The sequence below is a fragment of the Protopterus annectens genome, chromosome 10.part0 (genome assembly GCF_019279795.1).
Source record: "Protopterus annectens isolate FY-2018-M chromosome 10.part0, PAN1.0, whole genome shotgun sequence".
NCBI classification, from domain to species: domain Eukaryota; kingdom Metazoa; phylum Chordata; order Ceratodontiformes; family Protopteridae; genus Protopterus; species Protopterus annectens.
In genome coordinates this window covers 1,476,724,804-1,476,746,287 of record NC_056744.1, presented here as the reverse complement: position 1 = coordinate 1,476,746,287, position 21,484 = coordinate 1,476,724,804, and the positions used below count along the sequence as shown (strand labels likewise).

Genomic DNA, 21,484 nt, shown 5'->3' with positions numbered 1-21,484 from the left:
ATATATTGAATGTTAAACAGAAAATGCATACAGTCTTTTCAATGCATACTTAACTAGTAACTGTGTTTTACTTAGTCAAGTCCAACTCTTTATGGCCTCAAGGATTATATAATCCCATTCATTATTTCAGAAATTCTACCTGTCTGCCTTATTCTATGCTAAAACGTTATTGCAAATGGTCCTCTGTTGAAATGAAACATCATCAGCTCTACCTTGTTTCCGAAATGAAAAGTGACATTTACAACATCTTACAGTTATGATCCCTTCACATGAGCAGGATGTCAGTTTCATTAAACATTTAATCTGGCCTGTCTGTAAGAATGTTTTCAAAAGGCCAGTGAGTCTGGAATGTGGGTGAATGTGGGCATAATTTCTGCAGAACTTGCATTGATTATGTTTGGTAGAACAAATATATCACCTCCTGCCCTGAGTGCTGACAGGAGCTACCAGAAGGGGGGGTATGTTAGTAGCAGTACAGAGGCTTTTCGGAAATCCATCTTGGAAAAGGAGGGCAAAACAGATGTAGAGCTGAAAGAGGAAAAATTCTTCTGTGAAGCAAATGAGGAAAGACTGAAGCTGTTCTGTACTGAGGATGAGACACCTTTCTGTATCATCTGTCATGATTCAGCTGCACACAGTGGTCACAGCTTTACGCCCTTAAAGAAAGCAGTTACTATGTGTAAGGTAAGCTTCAAGGAAAGTAATTTACCTACAACCTTGTACCTGCTACCCACAGCCTTCTCCACTTATAGAGGTTGTTTTTGTGAATTATTTTTAGCTTAAACTAAATCAATATAGTGGAAATGTTTGCCGCACCTTTTCTAGTGTTATTGCATTAAGTCTGACATTTCCTACTTCTAAAAGGCAATTAGTGTTAATAAAACAAGGTGAAAATGTGATTTGTATCATTTTTTGCTGCTCCATTAAAGACATTCAGCTTATACCTTGGCTTTTAATGCACAGCTAAATATGTTATAAAATAACAAACAGAAAATAAAATTCTGCATTTGAAGGACTACAGCATTCCATTCATGTTATTTTGTTAAACGTAGTTTTACTGGATCAAATTTTCCTGGATGGATACTCTTTCAGCTTTTCCTGGTGAGGGGTCACCACAGCAGATCACTAGTCTGCTATTGACTGGCAGTGGAGTTTCTATGGTGTTAAATTGCCAGCCCAGCACCCAACTTTCACAGAAGGCACACACACACTCACATCATCTTAAAGCTCAATTAACTGCAGGGAGGACATGCACATTCTGCACAGAAGGCACTCCAGCTAAGAATCAAACCAAAGAATCTCTTGCTGTAAGGCAACAACACTAACCACTGCACCACCATGGCCAACTATCAACATTTCCTGTTTATTGGAAACTGTGAAAACACAAATTTGCTATATTCATTAGGTAAACTTAGTCATGTGACAAAAATCTGTATTTTAGATATTGAAAGAACAACATAGGTGTACATGAGCTTTGAAAAATATATATATTTCTAAAGTTCAAAGGACTATATGTCACTTTTTATTAGAAGTACTGTAACTGTATTCAGACTTGCAGCTAGTCTGGCACAATTACACATTTTTATAATTTTTATATGCATTAATTTTAAAGAAAGTCACAGCTTTGTAAACAGAAAGAAAAAATAAGTTACGTAGACACAGAGTGGTGGACAGGAAGGTAATCAAATGTGCCTGCAAAACAGCAACAGAAAAAATCCAGTGCAAAAAGTATGACACAAACCTAACTGAGGATTATACTACTTAGGGTTTCAAAGATACTAAAAAATTCAACATAATAAGAACAGCTTGTGATGCATAATAAATAATTGTGTAGGTATGCACATTGAAGAAAGCCTGGAATGTTCAACACTTCTTCCTGCCTTCTCTGACTGATGTACCCTTTTAGAGTGAACATTTCTACTTGTGGCCTGCCCATGCCATGTAACAAACCAACTTCTTTGCTCTTATAGAGTTATATTCCATAAAAAAGTGTCCAAAAAGTAATCAGTGAGAACTTTTGCAAGGAGACTTAAGTGACAGAAACATCCCAGATTCCTAATCAGTTCACCATTACAGGTAAATATCTTCATGACATTTACTGTTTTTTAACATTATCATTTTTATACTTGTACACATAATACAACTTTTTGTAGGCTCATAGGAGTTACAGGGTAACAGAGCTGTGAGGCATTTACTGCCTTCTCAGTCTGCACCCCTAGGCCTTGTCTCAATTTTCAAGTTGTGCCAGATGTGTCATACGATGGTTGCATTTATGAAGACCAATCCAGTTGTCCAGTTCCTTTTTAAAGGCAGACAGTGTATCACACTACTTAACTTGAAGAGAAAGTTTGTTTCAGAAACAAGGTAACTGCTGCATGCTTTGTTAGAACATATATAGATTTCTGGCCCTAGTGTTAGTAGGACAGTCTGCTTTATTGGACTACTGGGCCTCTTGCAACCACTTAAACAAGACAAAGATCAGACCTAAGGAGTCTATATGATGCTGAATACAGAGATTAAAGCCTCCAGTCTATTTTGGGTGCACAGGTATTTTAGGATGGTCTATATTATCATGTTGCACGCTCAGAAGAGTGAATGACAGATAATCAACACCATGTAAGTGAAAGCTTACAACATCGAAACTTCAGAACGGCGATTATTTTCCAATGGAAAACAATTGCTGTTCCGAAACAAAAACAAACAAAAAAAACCCAGTAAAACATTACTTATTGTGGAGGGCTGTGCCCCCCCACACCCCCCCCCTACTATACCAAGTCCGAGATCGCACTACAGTGCCGAAAAGGCAAAGTAGCAAAAGCAGCCAAACAAATTATTTCCCAGGGAAATAATTCACTGAACAGCCACTTCACTATTTTGCCTTTTCACACTTTACTGTTCGACAAAGACACATTCGACAACTTGCATCTGTGACATGGTAATAGGGAACCTTTTAGGACAATGATCATTGTAGCTGAACACATCTGGGATCTTTCCAAGTCCTTAATATGCTTAGGAAGATACATTTCCAAATGGGGTTTGTACTCAGTATTGGGTCAAATCAGTGCAGAGTACAAGGAGTTAAGGACTTCTTTTGATCTTGAGGAAATACTCTTTGCTATGAGCTATGCAGGGTAAAAGGATTTGCTAACCACTTTCACAATGTTATAGTCAAATGTGAGTGAGTTATTCATCCAAGTGCCCAAATCTGTAATTACCTTTTAATTTTTAAGAGTTGTGATAGAGAAGAGAAGAGTGCATTCATACAGCAGTTGCAGGACCTATTAGATAAAGCAGGAAAACATGAATTTGTGTTGATAGTGGGTGATTGAACATGAATATTGGGACAGACAGAATAGGATATGAGGACTGCCTTGGTCCACATGGGTGGGGCAACAGGAATAAGAAAGGAGAGGCCACTCTAGACTTCTCCCTGGCAACTGGCTTGATAGTAGCCAATACATGTTTCAGAAAGGCAGATAGTCCCAAGATCACATACAAGAGTGGCCAACAGGCAACTCAAGCAGACTCCCTCCTAGTAAGGAAAGAGCACTAGGGCAGCATTAATGATTGCAAAATCATCCTCAGTGAAACAGCTGGCCCACAGCATAAACCACTGGTTGCTACAATTAGCTTCAAACAGTGGTCAGAGAAGGCTCTAAGGTCAACAGGGACCAGTCCAGGCTAAAGACCTGGCAGTTGACTAGAGAGAAAGTACAGCAGTTCAAGTAATTACTCAGGGCACGAAGAATGGCAGTGCCTTAAAACAGCATGTGTGTGGACTACAGAACAGATATGTGGTTTAGCCAGGTATGGAAATTAAGTACTTAAGAAAAGCTGGAGGTGGAATACAGACATTCATGAAGTCATCAAAAGAAAAAAGGAGTGCAGTAAAAAGTAGTAGATAAAAAATACAGATCAGGCTATAAAGAATACTGGTTGGCTAACAAAGAGGCTAAGAAAGTAGCTGCAATAGGAAAGAAAAGGGCATCGGACACACTCTTCCAGCTTCTGGAAAGTGACTAGGTAGATGGCACAACAAAACTCTCAGTTTGTAAGGCAAAGAAAGAAAGATAAAGAAGATAATTAGACACCCTTCACAAGGGTTACCAGCAACAGCCTGCTCACCAGTCCACAGGATATCAAACACAGATAGAAGGAGTACTACCATCAGCTTCTGAATGAAGAAAATCCCACAGAATCTTTACTGTCCCAGACACAACCTACGATGAGAGAAGAACAGGAGCCCATCCTAGAAGAAGTAAGAATAGCACTAAGGAACATGAAGTCAGGGAAAGCAGAAGGCTCAGATGAGGCCACAGCAGATACGATACAGATGCTGGGTGAGATGGGGGAGAAATGGCTCCTGAGGGTATTCGTAGCAGTGTGGAGAGAAAGGGGTATCCTAGATGACCAGAGAATAAGCATACACATGCCAGTGTGTACAAGAACAAAGGGGACATCCACAACTGTGGGCAGTAGGGAGGTATCGAACTCCTGTCACATTGCATGAGAGAGAGTGATTGATAAATCAATACACAGAGAGGTAGAAAGTAAACTGGGAGATGAGCAGTTTGGATTCAGATCAGGATGCGGCATAACTGACCCAATGTTTGCAGTGAGCCAGGTAATTGAGAAGAAGAAGCTAGAGATGAGAAAAAGAGTCCAATTAGACATTCCTAGACTAAGAGAAAGCATATAACAAGGTCCAAGAAAGCTGATTTGTGTGGTCCTGCAGTGGTTAAAAGTCCCAAAAACATTGGTAGAATTTTTGTTGGCTATGTGCTAAGATTTAGTGACTCAAGTACACACAGTGTTCTGTCTCACAGAGGGCGTTCCCAGTGTGCATCAGTGTTCAGCTCTGAGCCCACTGTTGTTCATACTGGTGATGGATTACATTATCATACAAGTCAGAGGGGTCAGATCAACAAAGTTGCTGTACACAGATGATGTGGCATTATAGGCAGACTGAGCAGGAACTTCTGTAAAGGATAGGGAAATGGAATGCAAAACTGAAGGCACATTGGATGAAACTAAGTACAGATAAGACAGTGGTAATGGCAACAAATCGGGGAAATCAGAGGAAGCTGAGAATTGAGATAGAAGGGAAGATAGTGAAATAGGTTAACAGCTTCAAGTATCTGGGAGGGGTGGTTGAGGAGAACGAAAGCCTGAATGAAGAGACCAAAGCTAGAATCAGAGGGGCTGCAGCCAACTGGCACAGAGTAGCATTTGTAGTATATGACAAGAGAATGCCAAAGAAGCTGAAAACTAAGGTGTACAAAACAGTGGTGTGACCTGTACCACTTTATGGCAAAGACACCGGGGCAGTAAAGGCAGAGTAGATGAGAAAGCTAGAGGTAATGGAAATGAAGTGCCTGAAATGAGTGGTAGGGTGCACACTGTGGGACAGACAAAGACATGAGGCATGAGAACAGAAGCCAAAGTAGCTCCAATTGCAGAAAAGATCAAAGAGAACAGATAACAGTGGTTCAGGCACATATGCAAAAGAGCAGAAAAGAATCTGCTGAAGTAGATTTGGGACATGCAGGAAGAAGGTAAGAGGAAATAAGGCCATACAGCAAAGAGGTGGATGGATTGTGTGAGAGAAGATCTGGAACAGTCAGGCATGCATGTCAAAGAAGGCAGGACTGTGGCATTGAATTGAGAGAGATGGTAACAGTAACATTGGAAGTTTTTTCCTGCTAACCTGATGCACTTGGGCTTTCTGAGACAGTATAACAACTATCTCATGTACACAGACAACCCTTTCCTCTTACCTCCTAGCACTCATACATGTGAGAGATGCACTTATATCACAAAATTGGAAGCTGTGCATTCTCCAGTCAAGACCAGGCTAACTGTCAGGAGGAGAAGGTCAACACTTGCGACACACTACATGGAACACACAGCCATCCAAAACACCTGTTATCACAACTCGCACATAGAAACACACACCATACACCCACCTTCATGGAGGCTCTCAATAAAAACTTACCCAAACAAAAGACATCCCCGAGACAGAAACACACTTGACCACCTCAACACAACACCAACCACAGAACACATAGCTCACTACCACAGTGTGCCCCTCAACCTAAGTCCTTAAGGCAAAACACTTTGCCCAATGTACTAATCATAGGAGACTCAATAGTGAGACATGCTGTTGTCCCACTCACTAGATTGAACAAGGAGAAGGTGACAGTCAGTTGTCTATTGGGTGCGAGGATCTGCCACATAACACATGCAGTCAGGTCACTCCACAACAAGTACAAGTATGACTCAGTTATTGTCCATGTGGGTGTGAATGACCTGAGACATACCTCCCTGGACTACATGAAAATAGATGTGATGGAACTCTCAGATTTTGTGGCCCAGGCAGGTATGACCCCAGCCCTGAGCAGTATTCTACTGTTTCTGTGTTATTCTAAGGGGATCCAGTGTCTGTCTGCTGGTACAACATGATTAACAGACCTCAATGCTTTGCCAGAGACAGCCTGCATCTGTCACCCCTGGGATTCCGGCTACTGGCTAAGGCTCTTGCCACCCTTATAGTGCCTTTTTAGGCAGTGTTCCAAAGACCAAATTTCCACCATAACAGCTACAAACAAATGCAATCTGAGGGTCATGCTGCTCAATGCTAGAAGTCTAAATCTCAAGATGTACTCACTCAAAGCTCTCCTCAAAATGGAGAATGTCGACATTTGTGCTGTAATGGAGACCTGGTTTAAAGAGGCAGATAGCACCCCTGTGCTTCCAGGCTACAACTCATTCCATAACTTTCGGTCCCGGAATATGGCCAGAAGCTCTAATGGCAGTAGTGTCTCCTTCTTCGTAAAAGATATGCACACCTCTAGACTGGTAGCCCAGCATAATGCATCCAAGATACTCCAAGTACAACTAACACTGGGTAAGATGATGATACAGTTCATAGCCTGCTACAGAACCCCAACCATGTCCCTAGACTCTCACTCCACATTCCTAAGCACCCTGGAATCTATCAATGTTCAGCCCAATACTCTCATACTGGGTGACTTCATCTACCTTTTCATCAACTGGGAAAACTATTCAAGTACCAATGCACTGACCCAATGCTTCCTGGAATTCATCAGTTCTAATGCCCTGCACCAGCTCATTCAGACCCCCACTAGAGGAAGCAACATCCTCAACCTGGTTATCACCAACATGGGAGACCATTGCTATACACCTATAGTCAATTCCTCCCTTGTTAGAACCAACCACAAGCTGATCACAGTGGAAATCTCCATCTCACCTATACCCCCCGCAAAGGTGACCACCCTGAAAAACTTCTCCAAAGCTGACTTTGGGCTCCTAAAAACAGAGCTGGCAAACTTCTTGGCACCCATGCCAGTGGAAAATAGCCACATGACTGCCGAATCATACACCAGTGCACTGTACGAGCATGTACACAAATGCATGGAACTCGCCATACCAAATAGACTCAAGACACTCTCCTTCAAAAAAAGGAAGCCAATCTGATGGTCCCCAGCTATCTGGAAAAACTCCCATATTAGCCTCAACAAAAATTTGAGATCCCTTATCAAACCCTCTAAAGCCAGCTATGAAGGCAGAATTGTGGCTGACACTAAAAACAATCACAAAGCTTTCTATAGCTATGTCAAGAACCTCCAGGGCAATACCCAGATTTGCTCTTAGTTATTGTACAATGGTACCTCCTATACTGAGCCAACAGATATAGCCAGCATACTGGACAACAGATTCAGTGCCAACTTTACCCCCCCCCCCCCAAAGCCCTATCACAATACCAGAAAAAAGTCTGGTACATAACATTTCTGCAGCACAGGTAAAAGCTGCATTGTCCAAAGCCAAGAATACAGCATCCATGGAACCTGATAATATCCCTGGCTGTGTTTTACATGACCTACAAAATGAACTGGCACCACACCTGTGTGCCCTGTTCAGTCACAGCCTTACCTCACGTTTTGATCTTAACAAATAGTGCACTGCTACAGTCATCTCTTTCCATAAAGGGGGAGTGACTACAGACTCTGGGAACTATCACCCCATTAGCCTGACGAGTCTGGTATGTAAAGCTATGGAGCGCATCATCATGGACCTGCTTAACAAAGATATATGCAATCTCCAAACTCTTGACCCCACGCAGTTTGGCTTTGTCAAAGGGAGATCCTGCCTGCTGAACCTAGTTGACTTCTTTGAGGCAGTTGCCAAGGCTGTGGATGAGGGTAAGGCAATGTATACAGCCTACCTTGACCTGGTCAAGGCCTTTGATACCATTCCCCACTCAGGTATCATTGATAAACTCACCAAACTAAGCATCAATCCTTATATCACTAGGTAGGCTGCAAATTGGCTCACAGACAGGACTCATAGAGTGAAAGTAGTGGATTCCAAGTCTGACTGTTGACCAGTCATGAGTGGAGTCCCACAGGAATCAGTACTGGACCCTCTTATGTTTGGCATCTACTTCTCAGAAGTCCAGGCCAACACAGAGGGACTCTGGCTGACCCAAGTTTGCTGATGACTGCAAGCTAGGAGTCATTATTAAGTCCCCAAATGACTCAGACATCCTACAAAAGGGCCTCACCGAGACCAATGACTGGTATCAGAACCATGGCCTTAAGCTTAATGCCAAAAATGCCTTATTATTCCCTTTGGAAAAAACTCAGTTCCCACTAATTGCCACATGATTGGGAGCCCACTGAACACTGAAGTGGCCATAAGAGATCTAGGCACCCAGGTGATCTCTGCTTGACTTACAAAGCCATGTCTGATCCAGCCCTTCTTGAAATGATACTCCTAAAGGAATCCCAATCTCCCTGCACCACATGCTGCAGAAATCACAACCTCATTACCACAATCAACAAAACATGCTGGAGGACATGTTCATCACCTAGAGACAGCCGATACTCTGGAATAAGCTTCCCATTCATGTCAAGCACTGCACCTCACCGGCCTTTTTCAAGAGAAATCTCGATGAGTGGATGGGTAACAGGAAGTTCACCCCAGGGATCACTCCAGTAGCCCCACTGGATAGAGGCACTGTGATCTAACATCAGGTGGCATGATGCCAGGGCAATTTTTGGGCTAGGTTTGTAAAGGCTCCAGGGCCATTAGCCTATTACACACCTATGAACCTATGAACACAGCACCCCATCCCCATGTAGAAAAACTCAAACTTTTTAAATCAGATATCCTCATTTGCTATATGGATATCTGTGAAGTAGACACCAAACAATACAGGTCCCAGCACAGATACCGGAGGAACTCTACTGGTCACCTTCATGATCTCAGAGTGCACCCTGCATACTCTTACTGTGCGAGTCCTGTTCCTAAGCCAGATTGACAAGCTGCTTAAACACATATAGGTCAAGTTGGAACTCCTTCAGTTGGCTTATTATACTAACATGTTCTATGGTATCAAATGTTTTGGAGAGGTTTAGATATGCTGTGGGACAAAGCTGGTTGCTAGGGTCAGATTAAAGAAGAGGAGGGGTAAGTGCAGCAGTGCTTATTTAGTGCTATAAATTAGGCAACCAGGTATGTTATCATGACCTCTGGAGGAGGTGAAATTCATTTCAGAGAGGTATTTTAGTAGATATTCTTTCATGATAGTTGATGTCTTGATTCCATCTCTGGTAAGTGAAGTTCGAATAGATGTTCCTGGAGTGAAGCTGGCAATTCATTATTTCTAGTATGTTGGCAAGTTAGAAGAGATGACAGGAGGTAGTGCCATTATGGATAAGATCTAAACAAAGTTTGGTGATATTTTTTATTTTCCTCTAAAAACCAAAGAAGGATTTGTAGTTCTCTCTGGCTTCTTTAAATAGTCTGTAAATGGTATGAGTTCATGGGATGCCCTTGTTTATCTGATGTACCTTTTCAGTGTCATATTTAGCTGTTTAATTTTATATTTATTTTTGTGGGATTTTTTTTTTCTATACAGGTTAAGGAGTTTCTTCCTCTTGTTATATGGTTTATCAATGTTTGTGGATCACCACACTGATTTGCTTTTAAATGTCTCCATTGTCTTGGATCTAGTTGGGACTGCCAAGTTAATACATTTTTCCAGGTGTGAGTAGATCTTTTATGTATAACTCCTTGATATATTGGGTGATACTGCTATACTGAAATGTGGAGATGTAATTGTTGAATTGCAAGAGATTTGTAAAGTTGAAGTCTGAAATCTGTTATGTTTACTACTGACAGTTTGGAGATTTTGATGATGAAGGCTATGGTCTGACTTGACCAGAGAGGGGGACACCTTGGGGATGATATATAAAGATGCTAAGTTTGTTAGAAAGAGATTGAGTATATTCTTTTATCCCATGGGTTCCTTTGGTTCTGGTCCACAGAGTTCTTGTTTATGTAATCTAGGAATCTGTGCACATATCCTACATTGGAGGCATAGGTCCCCACTTTATTAATGGGTAGTTAAATCAGCCAAAATATCAGCATTCATACTTCTAGTGGGTTCATTGAGAATATTCAAGAAAGGTATTTGATTTTCTGGAGACTTGGAGAGAGTCCTGTAGTATATTCTGATCTGATAACCAATCATATTTAGTGTGATTTGAATCTTGAAAATTATATCTTGTGGGTCTCTAAGTATCTGTCTTGAAGTCATGTGGTATCTAACAAATATACATATACCATAAAATTTTCCAACAAGTCTAAATGAGTGGTAAGTGCAGAACACATGTGATAAAGAAGTAGACGTCAGGCTCTTGGATATGTTTTCTGCAACAACAAATATGTGGATATTCTTCAAGTGCAGGAGGGCTGCAAGGTCCATCATTTTGTTGATTAGACTTCCAGCATAACATTGAGACACTTTGATGTGGTCTACTGGTTGGTTTCTTTAGAAGCTAGGTTGAAGGTCTTTTAGTTGGATCTTGCCTAAAAAGTTGCACTGGGGGTAGAAAATGCTTTCACTGGTATGCATAAGCCTTGGAATGTGAGGTGGAAACTGTCCTTGGCAAAGCAAGTATGGTTATCAAACAACTAAGCGATTGATGGTACTTACAGGATCCCTGTAGAGTGAAAAGAAATGTTTTACCACTTGTTAAAACGAATCATCCTTTCATTATACTTTGGCATAATTCTTGGTGATTGAAAACTTCCACTCCAAACTGTGCTATTTCCTGCATTTGTGACATGCATGAAGAGTTCTGTCATATCTCACTGCATATCCCTCAAAGTTTTGTCTGCCAGGTCATTTACACCAATATGGACCAACACCTTGTTATAATTATATTTGTCTGGTGTAGGGATCCTCATGACCTGTAGGCCATCTATAGTCTTGGATCCTGACAGACAGCTCACTTCCACCCTGATTTTGTCCAGCCTCATGAGTATAGAATCAGTGTGTCTAAATATGGAGTCACCAATCTGCAAAACATTTCTACTTGTGTTTGTAGATTGCTTTGATGTAATTGGCTTAAGGTGACTTCTGTCTTTGTTATCACTAATGTGTGTGAGATTGGAATGCACATGTTTGAATTTTTATCATGCAAAAAAGAAATTTAAAATAAAATGTTGCTCATATAAACATATTAATTTATGTGTAGTATAACTGTAAAAAGTAATACATTTCATAAAACTGTGTACTACCTCAGCACTGCCCAGGTTTTTTGTTTGATAAGTTAGAATGTTGGCCTAAAACTTGGAGAACATAGATACCAAATAATAGTGAGAACTAAAGATTCATAAAGTATTGAAACTGGATAGGGTTTGGCTTTATAGTTAAAACTTTCTGTGGTCCTTTACCGAGTGTATTTTTGTGGTCATGATTCTCAACAAAGTTATGTAAAGATCATTAGTTAAAGGTAGTTGTAATTTATCAAGAATATCATGAACAACCCATAAATACATCTTCATGGTTTCATCTTTAATGCTAATATTAAAAGCTAAAATTTAGTTTTCTTTTTTCGGCTTATCCCAGTTAGGGGTCACCACAGAGGATCACCTGTCCGCTCATGATTGGCAGTGAAGTTTTTTTACGGTGTTGAGTTGCCAGCCCGGCACCCAACCTTCCACAGAAGGCACACACTCATACCTAGGGCCAATTTAGAGTGTCCAGTTCACCTACAGCATGTCTTTGGGATGTGGGAGGAAACCAGAGCACCTGGAGGAAACCCACACGACCACAGGGAGGATATGCAGACTCTGCACAGAAGGCACCCCAGCCAAGGATCGAACCGGAGAACCTCTTGCTGTGTGGTGACAATGCTAACCACTGCACCACCGCAGCCACCAAAAGCTAAAATATAGTAATAATTCTAAATCAGGACGTATTTATTGTACAAGAACTTAACCTTTTTACTTATCATTAATTGGTGAGAAAATTACCAGTTCCCTTTGAAATAGTTTCAACCAGCCTGTTCCTGTAAGTCTGAGTTTAATACACAGAGGGGAAAGTATGGAATCAGGATTTTTAGGAATTGGATGAGTATGAGTTCTAGTGTTAATTCCTGAACTAATATATGCCACTTAAACCCAAGCTTAAATCCAGACCCTTGTTTAGATAGTTGTTTTTCTCTTTTTTTCTTTTTAAATGTATCACGAATAAAGTGTTCTTGCTTATATATGTAATTTTTTATGTATATTTTTATACATACACGTTTACAAATATCTAAAGTTGCATTTAAAAGACTATTACATACGCATATGTGTTTATATATATATATATATATATATATATATATATATATATATATATAAATGTGAATTTTTTACATATTTTTCATAACTGTCTTTTATTGCTAGCAGTGCATGCTTGCATTCATTTCTTTCATTCAGTAGGGTAGTAAGCTGAAGTTACACCTTGTGATGTTAATTGTTTTTATCTAATTTGTATTATGTGACTACTAGTGCTTGCTAGAGGTTGTATAAAAAGAAGCACATTTCAGTTGCATTTATTAGCATCTGATGAAGCAGATTTTCCTGCAAAAACACTGATGTTTTAACATTAAAACTTCAATTGAAACTGGAAACCTTGGTTGTACCTGAGTTCGTCTGTGTTATTATCATTACTTGCTTTTGGATTTATTCAGAAGTCAGGAACCTGTGTGGGCTGGTGACTGTTTTTGTGGTTTTAGTCATTCTCTGTTTGACCACCTTTTGGTTTTAAAGTAACAATGTCTTTAAGTGTAAAAAACATTGCTGAACTGTGATTTATTATTATTATTATTATTATTATTATTATTATTATTATTATTACCACTGAAGTTCTCATATACATGATTATTATTTGCACTGCTACTACCAGATGAGCTAACTCTCCCATCTGTGTCTAACATGTAAGCATTGCCAGACTCATAAGCAGCTAGGTCTCTTAATATTTTCTTTTGTTTACACTGCACAATCATTTTCTCAAACTTATCGACATTAAGAAATATATCTTCATATTCAGTGGTTAACTTGGCACATAGCTTTAACTTTTCCTTGATATTAACATCTAATTGTATTTAAGAGTTCTTTAGTCTCTCTAAAATGGAATAGTTATTTTTGATAAGTAGTTTAAGAAATTCCTTACCGGCATTGTTAAAAAACATAACCAGGTCTTGAAAGAAAGAAGACTCTCTTGTGACATGATTTGGAAATTTTGAGAGCCTCACACCTTTGGGAACGATCTTAAGTTTCAAACAATGTTCAGAATATTTATTTTCAATTACTATCTCCTGATAGCATTTTAAACCTTTCTCCATTTGTTCAAAGAGAGTGGAGATATTGTTTCTTAATAGTGGTCTTTCAGATTGACAATTCATAATTGAAAATGAATCATAATTAGTCAAAATCAAAAAGTAGTGGCAGCTAGAGGATGAAGTCTCTCTGAACAAAAAATGTAATCCAATGAAGTATGTAGCAGAATCCAGAGACAACAACACGGCTCAGAACAATATGCAGTTTAATGAAAATAAGAGTAAGCGCTTTCACGTTCACTCCAGGAACGCTTCTTTAGACGACAGAAACACATCAAAATCTATTCACTTAAATACACAAGAAAAACTACCATTGCCAATAGCAAACTCACATTCATTAATCAGTTATTAAGCAATTAAAACATTTAAATGACATTCTGCTATTGTAGCTGTCCTGTGAAAACAATATACATTATAAATATCTGCATTGTTAATGTGATCTAAAACAATTTAAAATAATCATGAGCCACCCCATTCATAAAATGTATCTAATGTTGTAGGGATTTAGCTGCTAAAAAGGGTTTTAAGCTAACCTTATCATTGAGGCTGTAGCCTCTATCTGCCTGTAGCTTAATGATCCACCTCATTTCAGCTTGCTCAGTCTGATTCTTCAGATTGCTCAACCCTGGGCTGCTATGTTTTAATTCCAAAACTAAAAATCTAAACTTATGAAGTAAACCATTTCTCAGAACATGTTGTGCTGACACATTAGTCTCATCTTCTTTATTAATCACTTTGATATGTTCTCTAACTCTTTCACATAGGGTTCTATTAGTTTTTCCTATATAAAAACAAACACATTTGCTGCATATAGCAATATATACAAGGTTATGTGATTTACAATCAGCATAATGGTCAAATTTATAAACTTTATGGTTTGTGGGATGCCTAAAGGTATTATTATTATTTAACATGTATATACAATGATTGCAGCATCTGCAAGCAAAGGTACCTACACTGTTTGATCTTTTGTTATTCAAATGGTCCCTCTCATAACATAGCAGCCTCTTCAGTGACTTTGTATTTTTGTATGAATAATAAGGAATCTTCCCTACAAAGTCACTAAGTCTACCATCCACTGTTAGTATCCCCCAATTCTTCATGAAGATATCACATATCTTCCTATTATTGTTAGTATAGGGGATAACCATCCTAACATTTTGCTCAGTGGGAGTATTTAATTCATTTTTCAAGCAAAGGTACCTACCCTATCTGATCTTTTGTTAATCAAATGGTCCCTCTCATAACATAACAGCCTCTTCAGTGACTTTGTATTTTTGTATGAATAACGAGGAATCTTCCCTATGACGTCACTAAGTCTACCATCCACTGTTAGTATCCCCCAATTCTTCATGAATATATCATGTATCTTCTTATTATTGTTAGAATAGGAGATAACCATCCTAATATTTTGCTCAGTGGGAGTATTTAATTCATTTTGAAGCCTACTCCCATGGGTCTCTATTAAAAATGATCTTCCTTTCTTAGTCCTGTTTATGACCTTTTTATCTTTTAGTATGGATCTCTCTTTTTCCTTATATCCTCATTGTGAAAATTCATTGGTCAATTAATTTAAGGCTTCATCACATAAATTGTCTGAAATGGTCAATCAGGAGATGCATAGCCCCTGTCCTTGTACAATGTTCTTATAAATGTAGGTGGGGTGCATGCTGTCTTTGCATAATAAATTATTTCTCCTACATTCTTTCCTAAAGAGTCTTGTTTCTATCAAACCATCATTCTTCCAAACTATTACATCCTGGAAAATCAATACTATCATAGGAACTTTTTACAGTAAACTTTAGGAAATTTGTTGTTCCATTAATGTAAGTAAGAAAAGACTCAAAATCTTCAAGTGTCCCATCCCAAACCATAAACACATCATCTACAAAAAGTTTATAGTAAGGAATGAATTTTGCATAAATAGTGTTATGTATATAAGTATCTTCCCAATGCACCATCACTAAGTTTGCATAAGAATTGGCCCATTCGGTCTCCATGGCCACTCCTTTTATTTGTAAATAATATCTACTTTCAAATACAAAGACATTATTTTTCAAAATCAAATCTAATAACAGGGAATATTGTAAAATATTATCAGTAGGAACCCCTTTTTCAACTAGAAGTAACCTAATGTAATCAAGTCCAGTATCATTTGGGGTGGCTGTGAAAAGTGTCTTTGCATCTAGTGTGACTAATAAAATGTTAGAGTTGTAGTGACCTGAATATACATATATTGAAAAACTCTCTAGAAAATGTAGAGTGCCTTTAATAACAGTTGGAATATTATTTAGCACTTCCTTCAGCTTTTTCTCAATAAAAATCAAAATAGATTCAATCAGCCTCACTTTACTTGAAACTATAGGCCTAAAGGGGAAGGGGGGATCTATTTGATTATTATGTATCTTCAGCAAACCACAAATCATAGGGACACATGGATTTTCTATTACAAAATATTTATAGAGGTCATTGTCAATCACATTACACATTAACATATCATACAGGTCAGCATGTACAGCACACACTAATCTTTTCAATTGCTCATGTATAAAATATTCATAAGTTGTAATATTCTAACATAGAATACATTTTATATTTTTACATTCCGCTATCTAAAACCACAACTGTCCTTCCTTTATCTGCTTGTCTTATAATAATGGATTGATTCATTTGTAAATCTTTCATAGCTTTAAATTCCATGTTACTTAAATTATAAAAATCATGTTTCTTTATATCACTGGTATACAAATCCATTAAATCTCTCTCACAAGCTTTTTCGAAAGCCTCTAACAATGGACGGCTAGGTGGTATAAAAGTACTGGCTTTTCTAAAGTTATTCGACTTACTAAAATCAGTATTATTATGGTCTTTAAAGAGTAGCCTGAGTGCTACATTTCTAGTAATGCATTTTAAGTCAGTAACAAAGTCTGTCCACTCAGTGTCTCTAGTTGGTATAAACGAGAGTCCTTTATTTAACAAGGACTTCTCAGCTTCTGTTAATGTATAACTAGAAATGTTTATGACAAGTTTGCACTCACTGTTTGACAATTATTCTTCTGTGTACATTATTTTCCATCTTCCAATGATTTGCATCTCTTTCTTCTTCTGCTGAGGCTTCTCACTTGGGTATTCACCCTTTTTATCAGTAAGGGAAGAGGGCAAAAAACCTCTGGTTTATCCATTGAGAGTGGTGGTTGTTCTTTCCTTCTTACATCACTGCCCAAATTTAATGTGGTGGTAAAATGAGTTATGGAATTATCAGAACTTAACACCTTTTTCTCGAGCTCTGTGCCATTATTCAAGGGAATCAAAGCCATGCCTTTCTTGTCTGATGTCATTACGCTATCCTTCACAGCACCTTCATTAGTTGATTAAAATTCATTGTTTGTCGGAATAGGTATTTCCCCATCAGTCGTACCTCTATTGGTTGGTACAGCTGGAATGGTAGATGCTATTTGTGTTCTTGCAATGTTAGTTTCCCTTGGCCAAGTAAAAATGTTACCATTCTGAAAATCACAGCAGTCCCTCTCAAGTTTCTTCCTTTTCTGTTGGAGCAGCTTGTGTTCATAAAGTGACACATTTAAATTCAATTCACTTACAAAAAAATATATTTATCTAGAGGTAGAGCAATTTTAATTCTTTGTTCCAAATTAATTGATTTAGCTGCTAAATCTGTTTCTTGAGATGAAAAATGATCAACTAAGAGTCTTAAATAGTTGAAGCTCATGTCTAGGTTAAGTCTTTGCCATTTAACTAGCAAATCTGGAAAAGTGGTTCCATATGTAGGCATTTTTAAAACTCATAGGCCCCTTGGAGCCACTTTAAAATGAAGACAAGCTTCCATATATTTTCTTTGCCACTGCAGATTCTTTAATTTTAAACACTAAAGTCTCAAGTTCTCTTGTTAACCATAACAGGTCAACAGACGCATAATTTTCAGTCATTAGTTCATTTGTATTTTCTAGTTCATTCCTTTCAATGGATGTTAACAGATTATTCATAGTGAAAAGCAATTGCTCAAAATCCGTAATGTTAAAGTCACTCACTTTACTGCTCCCATTCAATACATGTAGGTTATAACCAAGCTAAAGGTCAATACCTTCTGCCATGTTCCTCTAGCACAGTACCAAGCATGAATGTCAAAATCAAAAAGTAGTAGCAGCTAGATGATGAAGTCTCTCTGGATAAAAAATATAATCGAATGAAGTATGTAGCAGAATCCAGAGACAACAACACGGATCAGAACAATATGCAGTTTAATGAAAATAAGAGTAAGCGCTTTCACGTTCACTCCAGGAACGCTTCTTCAGACTAGAGAAACACATCAAAATCTATTCACTTAAATACATAAGAAAACCTGCAATAGCCAATAGCAAATTCACATTCATTAATCAATTATTAAGCAATTAAAGCATTTAAAATTACATTCTGCTATTGTAGCTGTCCTGTGAAAACAACATACATTATAAAAATCTGCATTATTAATGTGATATAAAACAATTTAAAATAATCATAAGAGCCACCCCATTCATAAAATGCATCTAATGTTGTAGGGATTTAGCTGCTAAAAATGGTTGTAAGCTAACTTTATCATTGAGGTCGTAGCCTCTGTCTGCCTGTAGCTTAATGATCCATTTCATTTCAGCTTGCTCAATCCAATTCTTCAGATTTCCTAACTTTGGGATGCTATGTATTAATTCCAACACTAAAAATCTAAACTTATGAAGTAAACCATTGCTCAGAACATGTTGTGCTAACGCGTTAGTCTCATCTTGTTTATTAATTGCATAGATATGTTCTCAACTCTTTCATGTAGGGTTATATTCATTTTTCCTACATAAAAACAAACACATTTGCTGCAGGTAGCAATATATACAAGTTATTATGATTATTTAAATTGTTTTAGGTCACATTAACAATGCAGATTTTTATAATGTATATTGTTTTCACAGGACAGCTACAATAGCAGAATGTCATTTTAAATGTAATAATTGATTAATGAATGTGAATTTGCTATTGGCTATTGCAGGTTTTCTTGTGTATTTAAGTGAATAGATTTTGATGTGTTTCTGTAGTCTGAAGAAGCGTTCCTGGAGTGAACATGAAAGCGCTTACTCTTATTTTCATTAAACTGCATATTGTTCTGAGCCGTGTTGTTGTCTCTGGATTATGCTACATACTTCACTGGATTATATTTTTTGTCCAGAGAGACTTCATCGTCTAGCTGCTACTACTTTTTGATTTTGACATTCGTGCTTGGTACTGTGCTAGAGGAACATGGCAGAAGGTATTGACCTTTAGCTTGGTTATAACCCACATGTATTGAATGGGAGCAGTAAAGTGAGTGACTTTAACATTACGGATTTTGAGCTATTGCTTTTTACTGTGAATAATCCGCTAACAACCATTGAATGAAATAAACCAGAAAATACAAATGAATTAATGACTGAAAATTATGTGTCTGTTGACCTGTTACGGCTAACAAGAGAACTTGAGACTTTAGTGTTTAAATTAAAGAATCTGCAGTGGCAAAGAAAATATTAACCTCCAAACCCTGGATCCCACCCAGTTCAGGTTTGTGAAAGGCAGATCATGCCTCCTGAACCTGATTGACTTCTTTGAGGCAGTCACGAAAGCCGTAGATGTGGGTAAGGTGGTTCACACAGCCTATCTTGACCTCACCAAGGCTTTTGACACCATCCCCCATTCTGGAATTATAGCTAAACTCACTAAACTAGATATAAATCCCTACGTCACAAGATGGGTTGCCAACGGGCTCACTGACAACCCACACTGTAAAAGTTGCAGACTCCAAATCTGACCTCAAAGCAGTGACAAGTGGAGTACCACAGGATACCGTCCTGGGACCTCCCCTGTTTGGTATCTACTTCTCTGAAGTACAGGCTAACACAGAAGGCCTCTGGCTAATGAAGTTCACAGATGACTGCAAACTAGGAGCCATAGTCAAGTCCCCAAATGATGTGGACATCCTACAGAAGGGCCTCGCTGAGACAGATGCCTGGTGTCAGAGCCATGGCCTCAAGCTCAATGCCAAAAAGTGCAGTGTCATCCCCTTTGGTAAAAACTCTGTACCCATGAACTACCACATAGGCAGCAATCTACTTAACACCGAATGTGTGATAAGAGACCTTGGGACCCAGGTAGACAGTAGTCTCTCCTTTGACAGTCACATTGCCACAGTAGTCATGAAGTACTTCTATGCGGCACACCTCATCATAAAAGGGTTCTCATCCAGGAAAAAAGAGGTCACTGTTCCCCTCTATTCGATACTCATTAGACCCATCATAGACTACAATGCCACTTTTGGAATGTACCTCTCAAGACATCTGCAGCAGCTGGAAAGGGTACAGAAGTACCTCACAAAGAGGATTACTGGCCTCAAACAAATGCCCTACACTGACCGCCTCAAAAAACTCCAGCTTTACTCCGTAGCATATTGCCTACTCCGAGGTGATCTCTGCCTAACATATAAAACTATGTCAAACCCAGAGCTGTTGGGCATGCTCCACCTAAAGAAACCCCAATCCCTCCGAGCTACACACTCTAGGGACCTAAACCTTGTCACCACAATAAACAGGACATGTTAGAGGGATAGATTCCTGTCCCAGAGACTTCCCATACTCTGGAACAGGCTACCCATCTATGTCAAGCAAAGTTCTTCATTAGCACTCTTCAAGAAAAATATTGATGAGTGGATGGGAAATAGGAAATACACCCTGGGGATCACTTCTGTGTCCCTGCTCGACAGTGGCACAGGAAAATAACTTTCTTGGGTGGCGTAAGCCAGGGAACCTTGTTGGCTAGGCTTATGTAGGCCTTTGGGTCGATAGCCTAGTACCTCCCTATGAACCTATGAACCTATGGAAGCTTGTCTTCTTTTCAAAGTGGTTCCATGGGGCCTACGAGTTTTAAAAATGCCTTCATATGGAACCACTTTTCCAGATTTGCTAGTTAAATGGCAAAGACTTAACCTAAAACTCTTAGTTGATCATTTTTCATCATAAAAAATTGATTTAGTGGCTAAATCCATAGATTTAAAACAAAGAATTAAAATTGCTCTACTTCTAGATAAATGTAATGTTTTTGTAAGTTAATTGAATTTAAATGGTCAATTTATGAGCACAAGCTGCTCAACAGAAAAGGAAGAAACTTGAGAGGGTCTGCCGTGATTTTCGGAATGGTAACGTTTTTACTTGGCCAAGGGAAACTAACATTGCAAGAACACAAATAGCATCTACCATTCCAGCTGTACCAACCAATAGAGGTACGAGTGATGGGGAAACACCTATTCCAACAAACAATGAATCTGAATCAACTAATGAAGGAGCTGTCAAGGCTAGAGTAATGATGTCAGACATGAAAGGCATGACCTTGATTCCCCTGAATAATGGTGCAGAGCTCGAGAAGAAGGCGTTGAGTTCTGATAAGACCATAACTCGTTTTACCACCACATAAAATTTGGGCAGTGATGTAAGAAGGAAAGAACAAGCAACAATCTGAATGGATAAACCAGAGTTTTTTTTGCCCTTTTCCCCTATCGATAAAAAGGGTGAATACCCAAGTGACGAGCCTCAGCAGAGGAAGAAAGAGATACAAATAATTGGAAGACAGAAAATGGTGTATACAGAAGAATTGGCAAACAGTGAATGTGAACTTGTCATAAACATTTCTAGTTATACATTAACAGAAGCTGAAAAGTCCTTCTTAAACAAAGGACTTTCGTTTATACTAGTTAGGGACACTGACTGGACAGACTTTGTTAT

At 38.6% G+C, this 21,484-nt stretch overlaps 1 protein-coding gene across 1 annotated transcript in view; it reads left to right on the top strand.

The window, feature by feature from the left end:
- Positions 1–348: 348 nt before the first annotated feature.
- The window catches only part of LOC122814310 (zinc-binding protein A33-like), a 324,956-nt gene continuing 303,820 nt past the window's right edge, over positions 349–21,484 (top strand). The window contains exon 1 of the mRNA XM_044086896.1: positions 349–684. Coding sequence (XP_043942831.1) covers positions 349–684 — 336 coding nt within the window. The remainder of the gene's footprint in view (positions 685–21,484) is intronic.